Genomic DNA, 23,953 nt, shown 5'->3' with positions numbered 1-23,953 from the left:
TAACAATTATTTTAATCTCCTTTACATCTATGAATGACATTGAACAATCTCAGATCACGAGAAAAATTTGGATTTATGCCCTTCTCAGGTTAACTAGCACACAGTCAAATTTTCAGAGATCTCATTGCCAGCATAGGATGTTGGTATTTAGTCTAATCACAAACAAGAGAAAATCTGAGTTCCTCCAGCATTTTGTGTGTGTTGCTTGTTATTTAGTCTTCACACTTAGATCCACTCTTTAACTGCAGAACATCCTGCTGGTGCTAGAGCAAATCTGTGCTCTGTTTGGAAGATGTTGCCATGACTGACTCCGATTTAGCTTGGTCAGATCTATCACATCTGCATTCCCCTGAGTTATAATTCCATTATATTCTGCATGGCATTTCATTCAGGGGAATTACACTGTGGCACACCTCAGTTTTGACCCAAGGTATCTGGCCAGCTGTACTGTATCCAGTTTTAGGCAGCACATTGTCAGAGGGATGTGAATGTTCTGAAGAGGTTACAGAAGCAACTTGCTGGATTGAGGAATAACAATTGCATAAAAAGGAGGCTATTTATTTAAGAGATACAGCGGAGAAAAGGACTTTCCAGCACAACGAGCCGCATTGCCCAGCAACTCACACATTTAACCTTAGCCTAGGCAATTTACAATCACCAGTTAACCTACTAACCGGTGCATATTTGGACTGTAGGAGGAAACCGAAGCACCCAGAGAAAATCTTATGTACGGCCCCGGAATTGAACTCCAAACTCCGGAACGCCTGAGCTGTAACAGCGCAGTACTAATCGCTACTGCGGCGTGTTTTTCCAAAAGAAAATTTAGCAGAGCGTTGATAAAAGATTTTGAAAAAGTGAGGATAAGCAACTTCCATTGCCCAAAGGGTCGAAAGAGATTAACGGATTTGCAGCGCTGAATCTGATCGGTGGCTGAAACGTTCAAGATGGAGCTTGAAGGAGAAAACTTACACGGAGATAGAGAGAAAAGAGCGAGTGTGAACCCACAGTTTGAGCTTCTAAACCAGCGTTTGTGTTGAGGTTCAGATACAGAACCAGTGACCCACAGGCGTGAGCAAACTATCTGTGGTCTCTGTGTAAATTAAATTCAGTCAATAACTTGAAATTGGAGTCTTAGTAATGGTGGTTGCAAAAACAGGATCACAGTAAAAGCTCAAATCTGTTTCACTGACGTCCTTCAGGGGAGGAAATTAGCCGCTTTACCTGGTGTGAGCCAGTCTATTGGCGATTACAGACTCCCCCTATGTACTTGATTCTTAAAACTCAAGGACATTTAATGCTGGTTCTGTCATCACTGATCCCGGACTAAAATCAAATACAAAAATCTAACAGACAACGAGAGACTGGAAATGCTGGAGGAACTCGGTGGATCAGACTGCATCAGACCGGGACCCTTCACCCCGACGAGCTCCCCCAGCACTTCGTGTTTTTTAAGCCAACAGACAGGATCTGCCAAACGTTCCCTTTGCAATAGCACGGCACTATTCTCTTCGGTCCGTATTCACTCCGCCTATTGTTGAAACTCTGGTATATTGAAGCTTGCTGACATAAGAAAACTAACTTTGACTGAGAGGGATACGCTGCTCGCAGAGAATTTTGCGCTGCTTGAAGAGAAAAAGCGGAGGACTGAATTTTAATTTGGGGGAGTTTGGGACCCAGGAGACAACGTAAGCGCACTTACTCAGGGAATCTCGGAATGTGATCATAAACCACCGTGGAAAGGAGGAGAATCCCAGCAGTATGTGGTAAACTTTAATCTTCATTTTTACATTGCGCATAATATTCTATCTTCTCGTAATATGTTGATTAGCTGTTGTGTTTTTCGAGAGATAAAATCTGTCAAATAAAACTTTTTTAAAAGTTTTGGAAATATTATAGATTGATTCTGTAGAATCAACAGCAGGTAACAGAGATCTTAATAGCAGATTCATTCTTTCACATGGCCAACAAACTCTTTTTGATTATGTTACACTTCCCCATGCTACAGTATTGGGTGATTTACACTTGGAAATGATTCTGTGTCATAATCTCGGGCCGTCGGTAGCGTATTCTCAGGGATCAGAGTTTTTGCTGTTTTTGTATTCTCTGCATTTATATTGATTACAATTATAATCTTATGCAGCTTCGGGTCATTTGTGTTATAGTTAGATCTTCCCTAGTTTACATTTAAATTGCGATTATCCTTGGATATTAATTCTCTTTGAGACTTTGTAGGAGTCTAATTAAGTATTCTTGGACTTTTGCCCTTTATCAGTATAGTTACTGCAAACATGAAAAAATTCTACAAATGCTGGAAGCCCAAAGCAACGCACACAAAATGCTGGAGGAACTCAACCGGCCAAGCAGCATTTATGAAAAAGAGTCGAAATTTCGGGTCGAGCCCCTTCATCGGGTAGACAGTTATCTCTTTTCCTTCGATGCTGCCTGGCCTGCTGAGTTCCTCCAACATCTTGCGTGTGTTGCTCAGAACAGTAACTAGCAGATTTCTCCAGAATCTGGGGTTTTAATTAGCTGGGCGCGGATTCCTTCGAACCCTGGAGTGCATTTACAGGGCCGTCGGTGTTTCCGTGGTCCTGATTCTTCCCTAGTGAAGTTCTGGCCGAGTTATCCAAGACCTTGCAAGTTATACTATTTAGTTTTGTCTCTTTTGTTAATAAAATTCATAGTTCAGAGTCTGTGTGGTGCTGCGCATGGGTCCGAAAATGCAGCGCGCCAGTTCTGTCCGACGATTGAGAGACCTTTAGTCGTGTTCTCACAAAATAAATTACTTTCGTATTTACTGCTCGATTTAGTTTGATCGTGGGGAGTTTAGAGGGTATGAGTATGGTTCTGGTACAATTACCCGGCACGTCGCAGATTGTTGTGCACTTAAGGGAACGCTGGAGTGAGCTGTATTCGGACTTCTTTGCTTTACAAATGCATTATGCGAGAGAGATGAGTGCAGTTTTGATGCGCCAGGGGTAATAATTGGATGTGTTTCAACAGTGAACGTTGTCTATGCCTTTAGAATTTGATTCCAAGCACATGCCCCGAACACTGAACTCAGCTCTGACTGGGTCTGACACGATCCGGAGCTTCAACGTAGAGCAATGTAGCTCGGGCGCCGGGGAACACACCACTGAGGTTCCCTCCCTGTATATGCTGATTTCGCAGGCTGCTCGTCCTTGCTCGCGAGATAGCGAGAGCAATAAAATAACGAAGAAAATTGTTCCGCAGGTTCCTGCATTATGAACATTAGGTGATCTACGCTTTCGGGCACACTGATCCGTCAGACTAACGAATGAGGTGACTTATGAGCAAGCTGAGATAGGAGATATTTCCCAGAAGTACAAAAAAAAGTGATACCGCCAAAAAAGATCAATGCATGAGGTATTGAGGTAATCACTGTGAAGTTACCACAGACCAGAATGACCTCGCCTACGCTTTATTGCTCTTGCTGGGGGGAGAGAAGCAACACACGCAGGAGATGATTTATTGGAATGTGAAGAGGCCAGTGCGGAGAGTAAATGCTGGCATAAATCAGATGAATCAACATAGCCGGTCTGTGTTGCAATTCAGTGCAAGTGGGTCAATGTGTCTTGTGCACGCCAGGCAGCATTTTCATAAACAGGTGTACGGTAGGATCAAATGTAAAACCCAACAACGGGCGACTGCCGCTATGCGGAATTGAGTGAGGGGCAGTTTGAGCTCGTTGAAACATTTCGAAAAAGAATTTGTAACACAATTCACTCAGAGCCAGGCACCTGACATTTCCAGAGCCAGACACTCCGATACAACTCCCTGAAACAGACATTCAGATATCACACCCCGTCGTAGACACTACTACCATCACTCTGCAACCCAGACACGGCGACATCATTCACCGATCCAAGCACTTTAATATCACTCTCCAACCGAGACACTCAGACGTCACTCCCTGACCGAAGCACCGTGACGTCAGTTCCCGACGCGGACACTCCAATGCCAAACACCGGCATCACTCCCTGACCCAGATCACGGTGGCACTACAGCAGATATTCCAACATCAGACCCAGCTTCAGAAACCCTGACGACTGACCCACCACTCTTCAGATTTAAAACAAGAGAAGATCTGCAGATGCTGGAGATCCAAGCAACACACACAAAGTGCTGGAGGAACTCAACAGGACTTCCACCAACACTGAAACGTCGACTGTACCTCTCCCTAGAGTTGCTGCCTGGCCTGCTGCGTTCACCAGCAACTTTGATGTGTGTTGCTTGAATTTCCTGCATCTGCAGATTTCCTGTTGTTTAGAACTTCCACATCCAGGTTTCACTTATCACCTGGTGGTTCCCTCTCCCCTCCCCCCACCTTTAAAATCTACTCTTCAGCTTTTATTTCTCCAGTCCTGCCGAAGGGTGTCCACCGGAAACTTCAGCTGTACTTTTTCCATAGATGCTGCCTGGCCTGCTGAGTTCCTCCAGCATTTTGTGTGTGTTGATCAATGTGTAAGTCTGTAGGTGAAAGGGCAAGCGTAATTCAGGCTGGAATGAGAAGTGAGCAGAAATGCAAGAAGACTCTACAACGGGTTGTCGAAACTACCCAACGCATCACTGACACCAGCCTACCCACCATCAAGGTTATGTAAACAGAATGGTGGCGGAAAAGGGCCAATAACATCATGAAGGATCACACACACCCCGCACGTGGACTCTTTGTCACTCTCATCAGAGGGTGTCGTGGTTTTACAAATAACCAGGAGACGCAGAAGATTCTATAAGAAGTTTTGAACTTTAATTTGCAAATCAAAGCTGAGACAGTCAGTGAGCTAGTCGCTGAATGCCCGTCGATCCTTGTACACAGCGTTTTTTATAGCACTCTTCTGGCCTAGCTGCATTAGCATATCCAATCAGTCTATCACCAATACATCAGTCCCTGACTTGCCACTATTGTTTTTACCCCCTAACCCAATCATGTCCCGGTTTACATTCTGGGCCACGTGTTTTTCTCATCGCTGGCCACAGTTATCTCTTAGCTAGCATCTCATTAGCATACTGCTGTATGTTTCACCATCTTATCTGCCACCCTTATCTTTTTACTTGGTTACATTCTGTTTCTAATGGGTCAACGGTACATAGGTTTCATTCTAGCTAATAAATCAATGGTTACATCGTAAAAACCGTAGGAATACCCTGCGTACTCAATAACAAACACCAATGCGTAGTAAAAGCATAGTAAACACCGGAGTAAACACTTGATGCGTAATAAAAGCATAATAAACACTTGAGTAAACACTTGATGTGCAGTAAAGGCATAGTAAATGCCTAGAAATCAGTCAGTGGTTTCAATACAGCGTTACAGTGTTTTCCAAAAGAGGAGGCCACGTAGTATCCACACCAGGATCACCAGGGTCCTAATAGTTACTTTCCCCAAGCAGTAAGACTGATCAACAGATCCACCCACGAATTACACCACTGCTTTGTAATTTACCATCAGTCACCTTATGTACAGCTGTGTTACATAACATTTTGTAAAACATTAGATGAATGTCTGAACAATTCAAAATGGCAATTTAACTCATTCTGAACCCTTAGAATGTGTGGTCTGTATACCTGTTTGTGAGTAATGTTTGTGAAATGTCTGTAAGGATTAAACACTGTTAGTGGCTGGAGAATGTTTGCTGAGAGCAACTGGATTCTTTCGTAATCTCAGGCACCTTTACAATGCAAATATCTGTCAAATTGGCTTGATGGATTCTTTTCTGGATTTGAGTTTATCACTTCTATGTAATATTAATGTCCTTTAGTGAGTAAACTGTTATGTCCAAAACATTGGTGGACAAATGTAAGAAGAGTGACAATTACAGTGTCGAGTTGATTTATAAGGGTATGCTAAACATTGTGTTAGTGAACGCATGTGTTGTTTGAATATGGATCTAGGCATGAGAACTAATGATCAAAGAGTGTCTGTTCCTATATGTCTCAGATTTGTGAAACTCATATTTATTGGGGTACCCTTCCTGGTTTTGCGGATTTTGCTCAGACATGAAATAGCAAATGGTGCCTGGGACCCAGGGGTGGTTTCACAAGTGGGTCGGAATTCGGAGTTTCTCCGACAACAGAGATAATCAAGTGATGACTAAGAATCGTGAGCCCTGAAATCTTTGTGGAAATCTTTTTGGCATGCTATGTAGTATTTCGTGTGGTTTATTTATCCTTTCTATTTTATGATAGTAAATTAGGCTTAAGTTACTTTGTTGTGCTTGTACATTTATTTCCACATCTGCTGGACACTCAAATAGTTTGGGTCTGATCAACCCAGCCTGCAACAATAGCCTAGCATCAATTTATGGACATACATTCAATCTATGTATAGAAGCTATCTTATGTATTTATATTTATAGTGTGTTTTTGCTATTATTGTGTTCTTTCTCTTTTGTGTGTTTTTTATGTTCCATTGGATTGGAGTAACAATTATTTTGTTCTCCTTACATTTGTGTATAGGAACTGGCAGTAAACAATCCTGAGTCTTGCATCTTGTACCAGAGGAGGGGAATCTTTGTCTGTGGAAGAAGGAAAGCACATCAGAATCACTGGAAGGCAAGGTGACATGTGTGAACCAAATTGTCATGAGTTTAGTTGCACGTGATAAGGCCTGGTAGCATAGTTGTTCGTGTAATGCTATTACAGCACCAGTGACCCAAATTCAATTCCGCTGTTGTCTGTAAGGTCTCCCATGACCAGGTGGGTTTCCTCCATGTGTGCTGGGTTTAGACCATAAAACCATAAAATATAGGAGCAGAGTTAGAGTTAGGCCATTTGACCCATTGGTTCTGCTCCGACATTTCATCATGGCTGATCCAATTTTCCTCTCAACCCCAGTCTCCTGCCTTCCCCCTGTGTCCCTTCATGCCCTGATCAATCAAGAATCTATCAACCTCTGCCTTAAATATACATAAAGACTTGTCAACAAATGCCTGTGGCAATGAATTTCACAGATTCACCACTCTCTGGCTAAATAAATTCCTCCTAAAAGGATGCTCTTCTATTCTGAGGTTGTATTCTCTGGTCTTGGGCTCTCCCACCATAGGAAACATCCTCTCCACATCCACTTTATCAAGGCCTTTCACTATTCGAAAGGTTTCAATGAGATCACTCTTTCTTCTTCTGAATTCTAGTGAAAACAAGCCAAGAGCCATCAAACACGTATCATATGACAAACCTTTCAATTCTGCAATAATTTTTGTGAAACTCCTTTGAACCCTCTCCAGTTTCAACACATCTTTTCTAAGATAAGGGGCCCAAAGCTGCTCACAGTACTTCATGCGAGGCCTCATCAATGCTTTATAAAGTCTCAACATTACATCCTTGCTTTTATATTCTAGTCCTCTTGAAATGAATGATAGGATCGCATTTGCCTTCCTCACCACAGACTCAATCTGTAAATTAGCCTTTCAGGAAATATGCACAAGGACTCCCAAGTCTATTAGCACCTCAGATTTTTGTATTTTCTCTCCATTTAGAAAATAGTCAACCCTTTCATTTCTTCTACCAAAGTGCATGACCATACACTTCCTGACACTCTGTTCTATCTGCCACTTCTTTGGTCATTTGTGTAATTTGTCTAAGTCCTTCTGTAGCCTCTCTGCTTCCTCAACACTACCTTCCCCTCCAGCTATCTTCATATCATCTGTAAACTTTGCAACATAGCCATCAATTTCATCATCCAAGTCATTGACATAAAATGTAAAAATAATTGGTTCCAAAACAGACAGACCCCTGTGGAACACCACTAGTCACCAGCAGCTAGCTCCCTTTATTCCCACTCCTTGCCTCCTGCCAATTCATCATTGCTTTATCCATGCTAGAATTTTTCCTGTAATACCATGGGCTTGTAGCTTGTAAACAGCCTTTTCTGTGGCACCCTGTCAAAGGCCTTCTGAAAATCTAAGTACACAACATCCACAAATTCTCCTTTGTCTATCCTGCTTGTACTTCTTCAAAGAATTCCGACAGATTTGTCAGGCAAGATTTTCCCTTGAGGAAACCATGCTGACTACAGCCTATTTTATCATGTGCCTCCAAGTATCCCAAAACCTCATCCTTAACAATCGACTCCAACATCTTCCCAACCACTAAGGTCAGACTAATTGGCCTATTGCTTCCTTTCCTCTACCTCTCTTCCTTCTTGAAGAGTGGAGTGACATTTGCAATTTTTTAGTCTTCCGGAACCATTCCAGAATCTAGTGATTCTTAAAAAATTTTTGTAAATGCCTCCGCAATTTCTTCAGCCATCTCCTTCAGAGCCCTGGGATGTACACCAAGTAGTCCAGATGACTGATCTACCTTCAGACCTTTCAGCTTCCCAAGAAGCTTCCTATAGTTATGGTAACTTCACACACTTCATGACCCCTGACACCTGGAACTTCCACGATACTGCTTGTGCCTTCCACAGTTCACCCGCCTTTTCTTTGTCCCTCATTACTACCTCTCCAGCATCGTTTTCCAGCATTCTGATATTGGCTCTCACCTCTCCTTTACAATTCATGTATCTGAAGAAACTTTTGGTATCCTCTTTAATATTTTGGCGTATATTTCGTATGTCAAAACAGTGCAAATACTACACTTAATGGGCCCCCAACAAATCCCAGCTTGCCCTTTTGTTCCTCAACCCAGAACAATCTTCACCTGGTCCAAACATGCCCTCTCACTGAGACAGCAAACTTTCATATTGCATCTTTACATTCTTACTGACTTTTTTAGTTGCCTTCTGTTGGTTTTTAAAAGCTTCCCAATCGTCTAACTTCCTACTAATTTTTGCTCTATTTTATGCCCTCTCTAAGGCATTTATGTTGGCTTTGACTTCTCCTGTTAGCCATGGTTGTGTTGTCTTGCCTTTGGAATACTTCTTCCTCCTTCCTCTCACATTCCAAAGATGCAAAGGTTAACCCAGTGGTCCCCAACCTCCAGGCCGCGGACCGGAGGTTGGGGACCACTGGGTTAACCAGTCACATGGGTGCATTTGAACTGTGCAGGTTGCTGGACCTGGGAGGACCTGTTACTGTGTCTTAGCCTGAGGTGGGTAAGTAAATAGATAAGTAGGTAAGTAAGTACGTATAGATGAAATTTGCATCCAGCAAAATCCCACAGCGAAATTTTGTGGTACTGTTGCTAGGTATTGCTTGAAGGGTAAATACTAGTCAGGATAGCCCACTTTTCTTCTAAAATTATCTTACGGAATCATATGATTGACAGAGCTGTGGTTTAGTCTGTCAGTGCATTTGCCCTGCTGCATATTTTCATTGTGTCTCCATGAACAGCAAGCTGTATTTAGATAGCACCTTTCTCAACCTCAAGATATCCCAAATCCCTTTACATCCAATGAAGATGCACTTGAAATGTAGGGACTATTGTAATGACAGATAATAGAGCTGTATAACATACTTCAGATGACTGGCTAATCACTAACGTTGAATAGGCGCTGATAACCTGGGTAAATGGAAACATTCCAGACATCCCACCTCTCCCAGAAGTCCCGGGAGTCTCCCGCATATTAATAGTGGCTCCCTGATGCTCGCAAATTATATACAATATCACGGAAATGAGAGGGAGAGCAGGAGCGAGCGAGAGAGACCGAGAGAGAGAGAGAGAGAGCAAGAGTGAGAGAGACCACAAGAGTGAGAGAGTGCGAGAGAGAGCGACCACAAGAGAGAGAGTGAGCGCAAGAGAGACCACGAGAGCAAGAGAGAGAGAGCGACCATGAGAGAGCGAGAGAGAGAGAGAGTGTGAGTGCAGGAGCGACCACAAGAGCGAGAGAGAGTGAACGTGAGAGTGACCACGAGAGTGAGAGAGAGAGAGTGACCATGAGAGAGAGAGAGCGAGCGTGAGAGAGACCATGAGAGCGAGAGAGAGAGAGTGACCATGAGAGAGAGAGAGCAAGCGTGAGAGAGACCACGAGAGAGAGAGAGACCACAAGAGCAAGCGACAGAGTGAGAGCGACCACGAGAGAGAGAGAGAGAGCAAGCGAGCGAGCAAGAGCGCCACGGCAGAGTGTTCCAAAAAAAAGAAAATATAAAACATACATCACCCCAGACTACACTAAAGTGTACCCCTGTCTAATAGGGGTCAAAAATAATGACAGTGTTGCTCGCTGCACTGTTTGCAACAGTGACTTTTCTATTGCCCATGGTGGGTTAAGACTGTAAAAGACATGTTGAGGTGAGTTTGACAGGTGTCGTTCGATCATTAGCATAGTTAGCGTTATTTAAACTAGCTGGCTAGCTGCTAAGGAGCTACTCTATTGCAGACATCCCACCTCTCCCGGAAGTTCTGGGAGTCTCCCGCAAATTGATGGTGCTACCTCCCTGAAATGAGTTTTTGCAAGGTGGGATGTCTGCCATTCCAATTTGCTGACAACTGTTTTAAAAATAAAACATGCTGATTTTAGACAAAATGTATCCAAGCATGAAACAACTATTTAGTTTTACAGCTTTGAGATCAAAGTGAACAGTAGTCCAATGGCTATTGCAATTTCTTTGCAATCAATATCTACCCATGCCTCTATGCAATGTGAGGTTCACTCTGACTCTTAATAGTCAGGAATCAGTGACAGAAAGCTATTAATACAGTCTGTTAAGAAGGCCCAACTGAAAATACATTACAACCTGAGAGAAACAGTCCGCAAAATAAAAACATTCTGAAAATGTCTACAGCTTGGGTTTCCCACCATAAAAAGCAGAGTGTGACTCCAGATGAACAAAAAGATCAACAGAAGTTATGCTGATTTAGTAAGGTTATAACTATCAGGAGAAAGATGAGAGCTATTTCTTCATTCAGAGGGCAGTTCACCTTTGAAATTCTGTACTGACCAGGTACATTCAGGATTGAATTCAATGTTTTTTCCTCTATTGAGGGGTTAGTGCAGGAAAGCAGTACTGAGATTTTAGAAAATAGCATAGGTTTATTGAATGGCAGTAGAGGAGTCAAGGGCCAAATGGCCCTCTGCATCTAGTATAATTAGCACTTGGCTAATTACCTTCTCATTAGATACCTATCTATTCTGAGCCCATTTTCCACCATTTTGCCTGTAGCAGTCAATGCCATGATATTTCACTGCTCATCTAAGTATTTCTTATTTGCAGGCCACAGGATTAAATTAATACAAATACAAAAAGAGGAACGGTGATCAAGTATATCCAAGAAGTGAAAAATGCAACGCGGTATTTCAGATAACTATGGTCACCAAAGTTTCCACAATCCAGCGACCCAGAAGTTGTTTGGAAGATCCAATCGCCAGTCTTGGAAGGCCTTCCCTAGACATTCCTATTCTGCAAACGTACCACCAGCAAGCTACTCCCCTGAAGGTACAGATCATCTTGCCTATCCTCCAAATGAATTGTCATCATCTTGTCATGATTCTACTCTTCATTATTCAAAGCTAATTTCTAACGTGACTGGAGGCTCCCAGTCTGAAACTATGGTGCCTTCTCCTTATTCAAGGCCTTTGACAACAGGGATTCAGCCTACTAGTTTTCAAAATAGATCGATGCAATCCACTTCAACTTCCTTCCAATCTTGCAAGTTTGTGCCTTCGCAAAACAGTGCACCATGCTGGAACCAAGGTGGCCACCAAATGGTAAGGAATTTCACACCTTATCAGAATCCTGTTTCTACTGACATGGAGCCAAGTGCTCAGAGCCTTCTGGATACTCGACTCAGACCACCTCTGCAAAAACACAAGGTGTCCCCTCCCTCAGAGCAACCTCCAGTTTGGTCGGACAGAAGGACACCTTTTGTTGCTGGACAAGTCGAACATTACTGGAATAAGCAAGCACCTGATTACCAGCAAATGCCTGTTCATGGATCTTTTATCCATAAGGTTAATCAGCAGTTTTCTAATGAATACCCTTATCATTTGGGACCATTCCAGAAGGCCAGTATTGAAATATACAAAGAGTCGATTGGTCCCACCATTTTTCAAACAGGTCACCACGGAGAGGGGACACAGGTGCTACAAAAAGATGCCTTCACAGTTCCACAGGTAGCAACTCAAAACCATTCAGAAGCACCTATGAGCATACAGGGGTCAAAAGCAATTGGTAATAAATCTTATGCTCACATTCCCAGTCCAGATGGTTTAAGATCTGCTTCAGGCCTAGCAATAGACGCACAATGGGAAAATAGTGGAGCTTTTCAAAATCATGGCAGAGACTATGAGCCTACTTACAGAGGGCAAAATATTTCAGATACATACTCCCAAAATATCCCTCAATATTCAAGGAAGAGAAAATCGGTTGATGTAATGAAGTTTCTTTCAGAACTTTCAAGCAGAGAGTTAAAGGCCTTAATGGTGGCATTTGAGCTTTCAGAAAAAAAGAAACAAACAGCAGGACAGGTTGGTCAGCTGCCGTATGCACAGCAGAATCCCACAAAGATGCAATCCTGTCAATTTACACCACAAAATGCATCTTGTAAGGGTGTCAATATAACATCTCAAAGATCTGTCAATTTAGTGAACGGTTATGAAGAGATTAGTAAATCATATCCTTCAACTGTACTTAAGAAGCTGCAGAAGGAACAAATTTCTCATGTCAACCACATGTCTCTGAACACAAACCCAACAGCATATTCAAATTTTATAGACTTGTCGATGAGAGATTATTGTACACAGAGTAAAAATATGAACAGTAATGTTGTTTATCCAAATCAAGGCTCACAGAAGGTTTTACCTCCCCATCTTGGAAATTCCCAATATTTCTGTCCAGATCCATCAGTTCCATGTGACCAGGCTCACAAGGAAAACTCTGTTTGTCAGAACGATGCAGAAACCTCCCATTCAAAAAATCATTCTGAGTGTTTGGGCACTGATTGCAACTTAAATAGTTATTCGTTTAATTACAGCACAAAGAATCTGGAAACTCCATCATCCATTAACCCCAATTACCCTGGATCAAGCCAACAAAATGGAAGTCATCATTCCATTCAACCAATGAATGCCAGAACATTAGCCGACATTAACCAGATAGATATCCCAGACCTGAAGACAAATGCATCTCAGCACAACGATCAAAGTTTTAAAAAATTAGAAGCATTGTATAATATGTTGCAAAGTTCACACATAAATAAAACAAACAGTCATTCAAAACGTCAGAAGGTGGAAGCCCCTTTGCCCACCATTCGGCCATCTGCATTTGAACTGGATTACGTGAACACTGGATCGTTCAGTGCTATACAGTCAACTCATGTCAACCAAGTTACAGAATATATACACAACGAGCCACCACCATACACTAAATGTAATGCATCAAGCCCTTCTGCTCATTCTCATTCAAAACCTCTTGAGAGACAGAATGCACTTCAACTGCCAAAAACATTAGAAGAAAAAGGATCAGTTCCCACAAACGAATGTGGAGACAAAAGTAACAACTCACTGATAAGATTTCTACTTACTAACTCAATGAATGAAGGAAACAATGCAACTTTCATGAAGTTGGCTGAACATAAGTTCCCATGCTGTTCAAGTGAACTAACAGGGAACCCACAACCTCAATATAAAATGGATGTTGCATTACATCCTCAAAGTATCACGGAAGAGCAGCAAACAAGGGGATACCCTGGTGATGAATGCACTGTAGCTTCAGTAGATTCCCCAAAATCCTTGGCTTTAGTATCTGAAGAAGTAAGCACAGGGGAAGAAACTGCCACTAACATGGTTCATTTCTCAACTTCAGCATCAAATGATCAAAAGGATGATGCTTCAGTTCCAGAGGATCTTCAGGAACAGGATAATGTCTCCCCTGCTCAACCTCTTAATGGTCAGGCAGCCCCATCAATTTGTAACACACATAATGCAGAACTCAACTGTAAAGCCAGCAGTGGGCTTTCTACTGGAAACCATGAGGAGAAAATTACTTCAACTTCTGACATTTACACAACCAAAATTTGCGAAGTAAGTAGTTCATCCCCAGAAAGAGTCATTGAAGAATTAACATCAGTATCAAATTCTAAGGAATCGTCAGCAAAGGAATCAGACACTTTGGAGTTTATTTTACGTTCCCTGGGGATTATTCCAGAAGATAGTGAAGAAGGACGTGCAGAAGAGAGCACAGTTCTGACTTCTCCAGATAATCTTTCCTGTACAAAGTTGCAACAGAACCCAGACATAGGTCGGTCACCAGAGAGCAAAAAGCAAAAAGCAGAGGCTTCACTTGATCCTTTCTCCAAAGTAAGCTCAGTTGGTTCCAATGTTGCTTCAATTAGCATTAAAGAAAACCAATGCAAGTTAAATGTACCTGCTGACTTTTTGTACAATGACGATGCAGATTCTGTATTACGTAAACTGAAATCTGATGAAGTAAACCAATTGAGCTCTCTTTACCAAATTGACATTCAAGTGAAAAGTAATCAAAATACAACAGTACTGAGTAGTACAGAAGATAATACAGAAGACTGCCAAATAGCAAAAGAAAACTTACCTGATAACTTGGCTAGTGCCGAAACAAAAATGCAAAAACACACTGTTGCAATCAACACTGAAGATGGAAGTTTGCACGATGACAGCATCTCTTCAGTCTCAGCAAGTCAGCTGTCTTCACCCAGCAGTTCTTCCCATCAAAGGCTTGCACAGTTGGCTCTAATAAATACTGTTCCCAACCAACCCGTGCATTTGAGTGGAAGTTACAATGATAAGTGTTTGAGAAACTGCTCGGATATTGCATCTTCTCGTCAAATGCCAGTTGGATCTGATTGTTATGTTATTAATGCATCCACTGTAAACATGGTCAGATATAAGAGGCACAGGGTGGATGGGCGTTTTGATTTATCTAAAGAGTTAATCAAGCAGCTGAGCCCAGCCCCACAAAATGAAATTATGGGAACCCTTGAGACCATGGGAATGTCTAAATCACAGGACAACCATGAAAATATACTGCTGGACACTGCTGGAATTTCATCAGACTTTACATTGACAGCATTTGCTGGCAGCACTGCAGAAACTGAAATTTCATCAGATAACAATGCGTTGAACAGTGCTGACCATACTGCTTCAGACCTCTTGCACGCAAAGCAGGATGTCCCACCCACTAGAGTAAGGTTACAATGCACATTTCCTGCATCGGGTATTCACTCATTCCTTCACAACAGCAATGATGAACTAAACCCTCTTGGTGTGACTGTGGGACAGGAAAAACTTGATGAAGGCTCTCTGGTGCAAGAGGGGAAGATAAATGGATGTACAGCAGTGGCAGCCCATACTAATCACAAAACAGATTTGCCATCAGGGATTAGGATAACATTTGTATATTCACTTTCAGAATACTGGGAACATTCTACATCGTTGAATGACAAGGATACCATTTTGGGACCTTTGGCAACTGCTGGCCGAGATCTTCAGAAATGTTTCAGGAAAGTGTGCAGTTTTTCCACTCACCAAGTGAAACAAAAAGCAAAAGTGATAAATGGTAAAGGAATACTCAGTGCTTTAATGAGAACTTCTAGAAATTTAGGAGCAAGCCCACTGAGAGGCTGTATTACAGAGATGTCTTCTAGCCAGGGTACTGTGCATTCCATGAACAACTCTCCTGTAGATTTGATTGATACCTTCAGCACCAGTTTCCATCCAGAGCTAAACTTGGGTAGAATTCCTGCGGATGATAGACATGCAAATGCAATAACTGCTTCTACAAACATCTCCAAGTTGGTGTCTGGAAATGTATGTTGTACTGAAAGCTCAACTGAGGGGTGTCCAAATGTAGAAGAAAAGGAGACATCTGCTCTCTGCTGCTGGAGTACCAGAGAGACTATGAATCAGAACATCTTCAGCCAAAATAAATTTCCCTCTGTGGCCGAGTTGGAATTGTCAACCGAGTCCATTTTACGTTTCTGGTCTCCATCCAACGATGTTACAGAAGTGTGTGATCCAAGTCAAGAGCCTGAAAAAGGATCGGATTTTGAGCGTGGGATACAAAGGATATGTAGTGGTCTTGGAATATATACAGCTGCCAGTGAAGTGGAATTGAGTAAGAGCATGCACAATCTTAGTGCTTTACATCATCTCCAGTTTGATTTCACTGCAGCTATCAGTGGGAACCAGGTCCATGGAGAAACATCTCATCTAAATGGCTCATATAATCAGTGCAGTGTAGCAGAAGTCACTGAAGTTGAGGAAGTGGCTGAGGAACTCAAATCTAAGTTGGTGGAGAGAACTGCTGTGTCCTATTCATCAACAGATGAGGACAATGTGGGTAATTGGACTGATACTGCTTTGGTAAAACTGCCACTGGAGACCTGCAGCCCAAAATCTTGTCTCCAAAATGGCAGTGACCAAATGAGGGGTGATCTGGACATCACTGTGCATGGGGACAATGAGACGGAAGCTGGCAAAACAGAGATGTCTATTCCTGCAGGTGAATGGAGAAATGGCACACATGAACCCATGAACAAGGGCAGCAGTTTTACTGGACCCTCAGCACACCCTTTCAGAGATGATAGTCTGAACGAACAGGAGTCTGACTCAGTTCTCAGTACTGAAATAAGAATTAAAGTACTGGAGGATCAAGAGCTCACTAGTGTTCTTTCTGAGTTGTCATCTGGGAACCCCAGTCCTGAATCTGTAGCAGCGAAGTGGAGTTCAGAAGGATTGACCCCAGAAACACATTGGAAGAGCAAGAACTGTGATCCTAGATATTTGGATATAGTTGGAAAGGAACAACTGGAAATGTCAGCCACAGTATGTTCTTCTGAGACACTAACTTCCAGAACTCTATCTTTCAGTAGAACTGTAAGCAGTCTGCAGCAGTGATGCAGACTTTGGACACCCATGTCAGGTATGCAAATCAATGCCACAAATATTTCAATATCACTTGTAAAAGAAAATCTTGAGTTTGAGATGTCTCCTCGGACCTTGTGAGAGGTTAGTGCAGAAACAGCAGTGGCTCTGGCAGAGGTATTTAAAATGTCCCTAGCCACAGATGAGGTGTTGAAGGACTGGAGGACAGCTAATATTATTCTGTTGTTTAAGAAAGGCTCTAAGAATAAGCCATAAAATTATAGTCTGAGATGCCTGATGTCAGTCATGGGTAAATTACTAGAAGGTATCTAAGGGAGAGAGGAAGAGGAGAGCCATCCGCAGTACCACCGATGCGGCAGAGAGGGCCTCAAGATGGCTGTGGCTCAAAAGAGGGGAACCATGGAGTCATAAGTAGCTATCCATCTGGACACAAGCTGGGGTCTGATCAGCCCCGGCTGGGTCACCTGGAGGAGGTTGTATGATGTTGAAAGACCCGAAACACCCGATGATTCCAGGAAACATCACTGAAGATGTGTCCAGAAGCATCAATAGATGTATGTACACAAGGACAGAATATGTAAGTATTTGGATAACAGGACCTGATTAGGGATATTCAACATGGCTTTGTGTGCAGTAGGTCATGTCTAGCCAATCTTATCAAGATTTTTGAGGATATTACCAGGGAAGTTCTTAAAGAAAAGGCAGTGGATGTTGTCTGCTTGGATTTAAGCAATGCCTTTTACGAAGTCCCACACAGGAGGCTGGACCAAAATGTTAAGTCCCTTAGCTTTCTTGATGAAGTAGTCAATTGTATTCCACGTTGCTTAGTGGGCGAGGCCAGCGTGTGATAGCAGAAGGTTGTCTCCCTGAATGGAGGCCTGTGATTAGTGGTGTGCTATAGGGATCTTTGCTGTTAATTATCTATATTAATGATTTTGTTTATGATGTGGATCAGCAAATTTGCAGATGACATCAAGACTGGGTGCATAGCAGATAGTGTGGAAGTATATCAGAGCTTTTAAAAGGACATAGACCAGCTGGAAAAATGGACTGAAAAATGGTAGATGGAATTTAACATAGAAAAGCATGAGGTGGGTGCGCTTTGGGAGGACAAATCAGTGTAAGACTTACACCATGAATGGTAGGGGTCGGTAAAGTGTGGTGGAACAAAGGGACTTGGGAATACAGATCCATATTTCCCTGAAAGAGGCATTAGAACCTGATGGGCTGGTAAAGAGAGCTTTTAGCACATTGGCCTTCATAAACCAAGAAAATTTGCAAGGATGGGACTTGCGGACCTGAGTTACAGGGGTTGAATAGGTTAGGACTTTGTTTCCTGGAACACATGAGAATGAGTGGAGATCTTATAGACCCACACAAAATGTTGAGGGTTATAGATAGGGTGACTGTTTGCAGATTTTTCACCTCAGGTTGGGTGAGACTAGAATTGGAGGTTATGGGTTTAGGGTGAAAGGTAAAATATTTAAGGGGAACTTCTTCACTTAAAGGGTGGAATGAGCTGTGAGCAGAAGCTGTACATAGGGGTTCAATTGTAACATTTAAGAGAAGTACATGGAAAAAAGGCACATGGACAGCTATGTTCCCAATACAGGTAGATGGGACTAGGCGGGAAGCCAAAGGGCCTGTTGTCCTGTAGTCTTCTATGACTCCATACTATTGATGCATCTTAAGTTCATACAAGTGGCTAGTGTAAAGTTAGATTCTAGAAGATGTTTCTGCATGAACTTCACAGTTTCAGGGTATAATCTTTGGCGCTTTGTTCAAACTCTTTGCAATTAATGGTAAGGGAATAAAATGTAAAGGGAAACAAAATACAACAGGATAATGCATAATCATGAACGTTTGGTTCAAAACTCTGCATCAGGACAATTCCTTTCCTTCTGCAAATGCTGCAGCCCTGCTGAGTCCCTCCAGCAGATGGTTGCTGCAGATTCCAGCATCTGCAGTCTCTTGTGTCTCCGGATTTATTAAGTAACTTATATTAGTCTGCATTGATAGTGATGGTCCCTGATGGTCCTCTGAAAGACTAGCACAGTTCTGTGTTTTTTTGATTGCAGGTTCTCTTTATCTGGTCATGCACTCTCTCCCTCTCTCCCTCTTTCTCAGTTTCTAAAATTTTATATTTTTTATCTCACTTGATCTCACTTGAACTAATAATCTGAGTTTACTCTCGAATCCTTAGCAGTTCAATCAGGTCTCTTCTCTCGCATCTTAATCTATTACTTACCCATGATTTTTCACAAACCTGTTTTGTACTATAGTGCCAATCTGGCCTTACCACAATGCTGACTGTTTCAATAATTATATTGCATTTTTTGATGGTTAATCAATGTTTGGCTCTAAATCTGCTTATTTTGACAATAATGACTCATTGGTACATATATTGCAAGTTTAATTAATATTCTGTCCCTTGCTATCTCTCTATCTTAAATGTGCTACTGTTTCTGTTTATTATGAATTTGGTACCCACCTTCAAGGATAACCTGTTTCAACTCATTTTTTACTTTTAACATTGACAATTTAATTTGTTTCTAAACTTTACAACATATTAACAGCAAATTGGCTCATATTGTAGTTGCTTTAAAGAAACATGAAACATTTTTGCAGAATAATAGTAATTAAAAGATACATCAGAATATTTTATTGTCCAACTTGTATATTTAAATTATTATGTTTAAGCAACAATTAAATCACCATATTGTACGAAGAACTAGAAATTGTATGTGAGGAGAGAGGGAGCGTAGCATGCACAGCTACAGAATGTGATTTGGTTGTTGTATATTAATCTATTTGCTCTTAATAGTTGCAGGTTACAGAGAACTTGACCAGGAAGTCCATCCCATTACTGTGGCAGATCCTCACCGTTTGCCTGGAAAATCTCTAGAGCAATTGAAAAAATCAAGTTTCCCCAGAAGTCTTGCAGCTATACACCCTCATTTTTTTGCTGCACTGCACAACACACTTAAGTGCAGTGCTTCATACAGAATAAACATTTCAACTGAGAATTACAGGAGTCTTATTTCTTGAAATTTTATACCAATTTAGTCATTTGTGAATAATAATGTTCTTTACATCCCTGACTTGAGCTATCAAGCTTTGGCATTACAGTACTTCCACTGTAATGATAGTGAGACTGTCAAAGAATTCTCATATGGCAGAAAAGGGATATTCTGTAAATATTAAAGATCAGTGAATGAAATTCCTCATGTAAATATAATAAAACTTATTATTGACTTACAAATGCTGTATTAAAGATTGTTCATGCTATACTTCTGGGTTTTATCTCCATTCTTTACTTCAGTCGCTGAAGTGTTGCAAGATTTGTGTATGTGTACTCTGATGCTTATAGACCAATGGACTGAAAAGGTAATTGGGTTAAGTTCCATCATGAAACTCTGCCTGTGTGAATCTTGTGAGCAGCTTTCTACTGTCTTAATACAGAGTTGTTTCAGATTGAAACTCACAGGATTACTTGATATTAATATGTTGCAATTGCTGGATTAAGTTCCAGGATTAATTGCTGCAAACTAGTTATTAACAAGCAAGTCCCAAACTCAAATCAGGTTGTTCACTGATACATATCTGATTTGGTCTGGCCTATTTTTTGGCACTAATCTTATACAAAGTGATTGATTTTTAATGCACGGTAGTTATCGATTTCTAGAAGGTCAATGACAATAAAATCAGATATACTTACAGGCAACAATGCAATTATTATACCAGGCAAATTAATTACATATCAGAATAGTTATCAATCTTGTCATTTTATCACCATATACCAAATTTGATTTTAAGCCAGTGGACCTGAATGCAATTGATCCTTGCATCACATCCTTACAAGGGTTGCCTTCCTTGGTCAAATGGAACAGAAGCACAGATTAATACAATCATTTCACATAGAAATTGGTTTATTATTGTCACATGTACCAAGGTACAGTGAATAACTTATCTCACCTGCCATCCATACAGATCATTTCATTACAACAGTAAATTGAGGTAGTAGAAGGGAAAACAATAACAACGCAGAATATAGCACTAGAGTTAACAGAGAAAATGCCGGGCAGGTGGACAGTAGGGTGCAAAGACATATTAAGATTGTGACTGTGAGTTCAAGAGTCAATCTCACTGTACCAGGGGACTGCTCAGTAGCTTTAAGCAGTGGCATCATGCTGTCCTTGAGCCTGGAGGTGTGTACTTACAGGCTTTTGTATCTTATGTCCGATGGGAGGGGAGAGAAGAGAGAATGACCGTGGGTAGGTGGGGTCAGACATCCATTATAAGAAAATATCTATTAGCTAATGCTCCTCGTTTCTCTTCTCCATCAACAAGGTAGATGGAAGCCAATTACTGTGAGTCACTAATGAAATCCTTAACATCAAGAGTGTAGGTCAATCAAGGTTCTGCTGCTCATTATCCACCAACCTACCCTGACTCACTAATGAATCCAGTACTTGTTCATGTTAGAGAACTCAGATCAGAATCAGGGTTAATATCACTGGTATATGTCATGAAATTTGCTGTCTTGCAGTAGCAATACATTGCAATGCATAATTTTTAAAAAACTAAACAATAAAAATGTATATAAAATTAACTAGGTAGTTCAAAATGCAAGAGAGTAAAATAGTGAGGTGGTGTTAGTGGGTTCATTGTCCATTCAGAAATCTGATGGCAGAGGGTAAGAAGCTGTTCCTAAGATGTTGAGTGTGTGTCTTCAAGCTCCTGTACCACCTCCTTGATGGTAGCAATGAGAAGAGGGCATGACTTTGGGTGATGATGGTCTTTAGTGACGGATGTCGCCTTTTTGAGGCTTTGCCTTTTGAGGGTCTCCTCGATGCTGGGGAGGCTAGCACCCATGATGGAGGTGGCTGAGTTTCAACTTTCTGCAGCTCTTTCCAATCCTGTGCAGCTGTTCCTCTATAACAGACAGTGATGCAACCAGTTAGAAAGCTCTCCACAGTACATCTGTAGAAAATGGCAAGAATCTTTGGTGACATACCTAGTCTCCTCAAATTCCTTGCTTAGGCAGGAGTTGATTCTGGCCATGACCAACCTCTCAAAGTACTTCATCACAGTAGATGTGGGTGCATCTGGGGAACAGTCAATGAGGCAGCTCACCCTGATCATCTTGGCCACTGGTATGATTGTCGCCCTTTTGAAGCAGGTGGAAACCTCCAACTGCAGCAGTGAGAGATTGAAGATGTCCGTGAGCACTTCGACCAGTTTGTTAGAATAGAATAGAACATCTTTATTGTCACTGTTGTGGAGCAATGAAACACAGTTTAGCAGCTCAGCGTTTTGCAGCATGACAAAGAATATATACATAAAATAAACTCTAAAACCTCAGGAGTGCAGTCCAAAATTAATAATATATGGATGAGGAGGGTAGGACTATTGCACACCTGCCAGTTCCTGGAAGTGTGATGCATTTAGCTGCCGCCGTCTTAGGAGGGGGGCAGGAGAGGGGAAGGGGGTAGAACTGCTTGTGGGTAGAAGCTGTTAAGGAGTCTCTTTGTTTTCGTCCTTAATGCTCTGTATCTCTTCCCAGAAGGTAGAGGGGAAAACAGGTGATGTCCAGGATGAGTGGGATCCTTTGAAATACAAGTAGCCTTCTTTTGAAGTTTGCCAGTATAAATGTCTCTGAGGGAGGGTAATGTGCCAATAACCCGCTTTGCTACCCTCACCACCCGCTGCAAGTCCTTCCTGTTCTGTGCAGCTGGCAAACCACACTGCACAGCAATACGTCAGGAGGCTCTCTATAGTTGTCCGATAGAAGTTGATCAGCAGGTGATGAGGGAGGAGAGCGTGCTTTAGCTTCCTTAGGAAGTAGAGCCTCTGTTGGGCCTTCCCCACCTGATAAAAGATATGGGCAGTCCAGATGAGGTCAGCCGAGATGTGGATGCCGAGGAACTTGAAACTCTCTACTCTCTCCACCTCTTTCCCGTATATGTGCAGAGCAGAGTGCTCGACGCACTTTGATTTCCTGAAGTCTACTATCAGCTCCTTGGTTTTTGTGATGTTCAAGTCCAGGTTATTATGACAACACCATTCTGCCAAATGCTGTACCTCCTCCCTATAGGCTGTCTCATCACAGTCTGATATGACACCTATTAGGGTGGTATTGTCAGCAAATCTGACAATGGTGTTGGTGGAGTGAATGGTAGAGCAGTCATGGGTGAAAAGAGAATAGAGGATGGGGCTGAGAATACACTCCTGTGGTATACCGGTGTTCAGGATGAGAGTAGATGATGTGTGTTCTCCCATCCTGACACTTTGGGGTCTGTTACTCAGAAAATCCAGTATCCCTGAGCACAGTGAACTGCCATTAGCACAGGCTTTCAGTGCCCTACCAGGTATACCATCAGGGCCTGACGCCTTGCAAGGATTCACCCTCTTGAAATATGTGCTGACGTCAGCCTCCGAGATCATAGGTCACCAGATGCTGCAGGGATTTGCACAGGTGTAGTTTTATTCTCTCTTTCAAAGCATGCATAAAGGTGTTGAGGTCATCTGGGAGTGAAACATTGCAGCCATTCGTGATGTTAGGTTTCACTTTGTAGGAAGTAGCCTACAAATCCTGCCCAAGCTGTTGTGCATATGATTCCATCCTTAACTTCAATCAGGATTGTTTTATCGCTCTTAAAATAGCCTTCCATAGGTCATACCTGGATTTCTTGCATAGTTCTGGATCACTGTGGTCATGAATGCAACAGATCTAGCTCTCAGCAGACTGTGAATCTTCCGGCTCATCCACAACTCCGGTAAAAGGACAGACTCCTTGTTTATAAATTTATACTCAGCAAGGTGCCATTTAACCTGGTTACAATTCCATTAAAGTCAACAAAATTAACTTTCAGAAACAGGGCTAACAATTATATTGCATACTTAGCCGAGGATGGAATTTTATTTCACAATGCACAGTCTCTGCATACAGCAGTTAATCAGTTGTAAGGATGTATCAGGTGATAATGGATTTAACAATACAAAACTTAGCCAACATGAGGCAGTCTATGTGCCTCCACAACTTATCCTCTCATGCCCTATCTAATACATTACTGCTCAAACATACAATAGGAAAACCATCACCACAGCACCAGTCATAACTGGAAGAAGGCAAAAACCTTGTAAATCTACAACTGAGGGGTACATTCAAAGATGCAAAGAACATTTATT

General features: G+C 41.9%; 1 protein-coding gene across 3 annotated transcripts; it reads left to right on the top strand.

Annotated features, from left to right (window-relative positions):
* The first annotated feature begins 1,314 nt into the window (after nt 1–1,314).
* On the top strand, nt 1,315–20,041 carry LOC134351708 (uncharacterized). Of its 3 annotated transcripts, none has more exons than XM_063058258.1 (4): nt 1,315–1,756; nt 6,481–6,581; nt 11,118–16,799; nt 19,587–20,041. In XM_063058258.1, exon 3 carries the CDS (start codon nt 11,186–11,188, stop codon nt 16,772–16,774), a length of 5,589 nt encoding a protein of 1,862 aa, XP_062914328.1. In that variant the 5' UTR covers nt 1,315–1,756; nt 6,481–6,581; nt 11,118–11,185; the 3' UTR covers nt 16,775–16,799; nt 19,587–20,041. The 3 variants fall into 3 exon arrangements, with proteins under 3 accessions (XP_062914328.1, XP_062914329.1, XP_062914327.1); XM_063058259.1 differs by having other exon boundaries at nt 1,315–1,763; nt 6,481–6,576; XM_063058257.1 differs by having other exon boundaries at nt 1,315–1,763.
* Nucleotides 20,042–23,953: the final 3,912 nt, after the last annotated feature.

Source organism: Mobula hypostoma, chromosome 9 (genome assembly GCF_963921235.1).
Source record: "Mobula hypostoma chromosome 9, sMobHyp1.1, whole genome shotgun sequence".
Taxonomy (NCBI): domain Eukaryota; kingdom Metazoa; phylum Chordata; class Chondrichthyes; order Myliobatiformes; family Myliobatidae; genus Mobula; species Mobula hypostoma.
The sequence above is the reverse complement of the archived record's forward strand: the minus strand, read 5'-3'. Positions and strand labels throughout refer to the sequence as shown.

Bases quoted from the DNA above. Each gene is read 5' to 3' on its own strand.
- LOC134351708 (XM_063058258.1), top strand. From the start codon at position 11,186: ATGCAACGCGGTATTTCAGATAACTATGGTCACCAAAGTTTCCACAAT.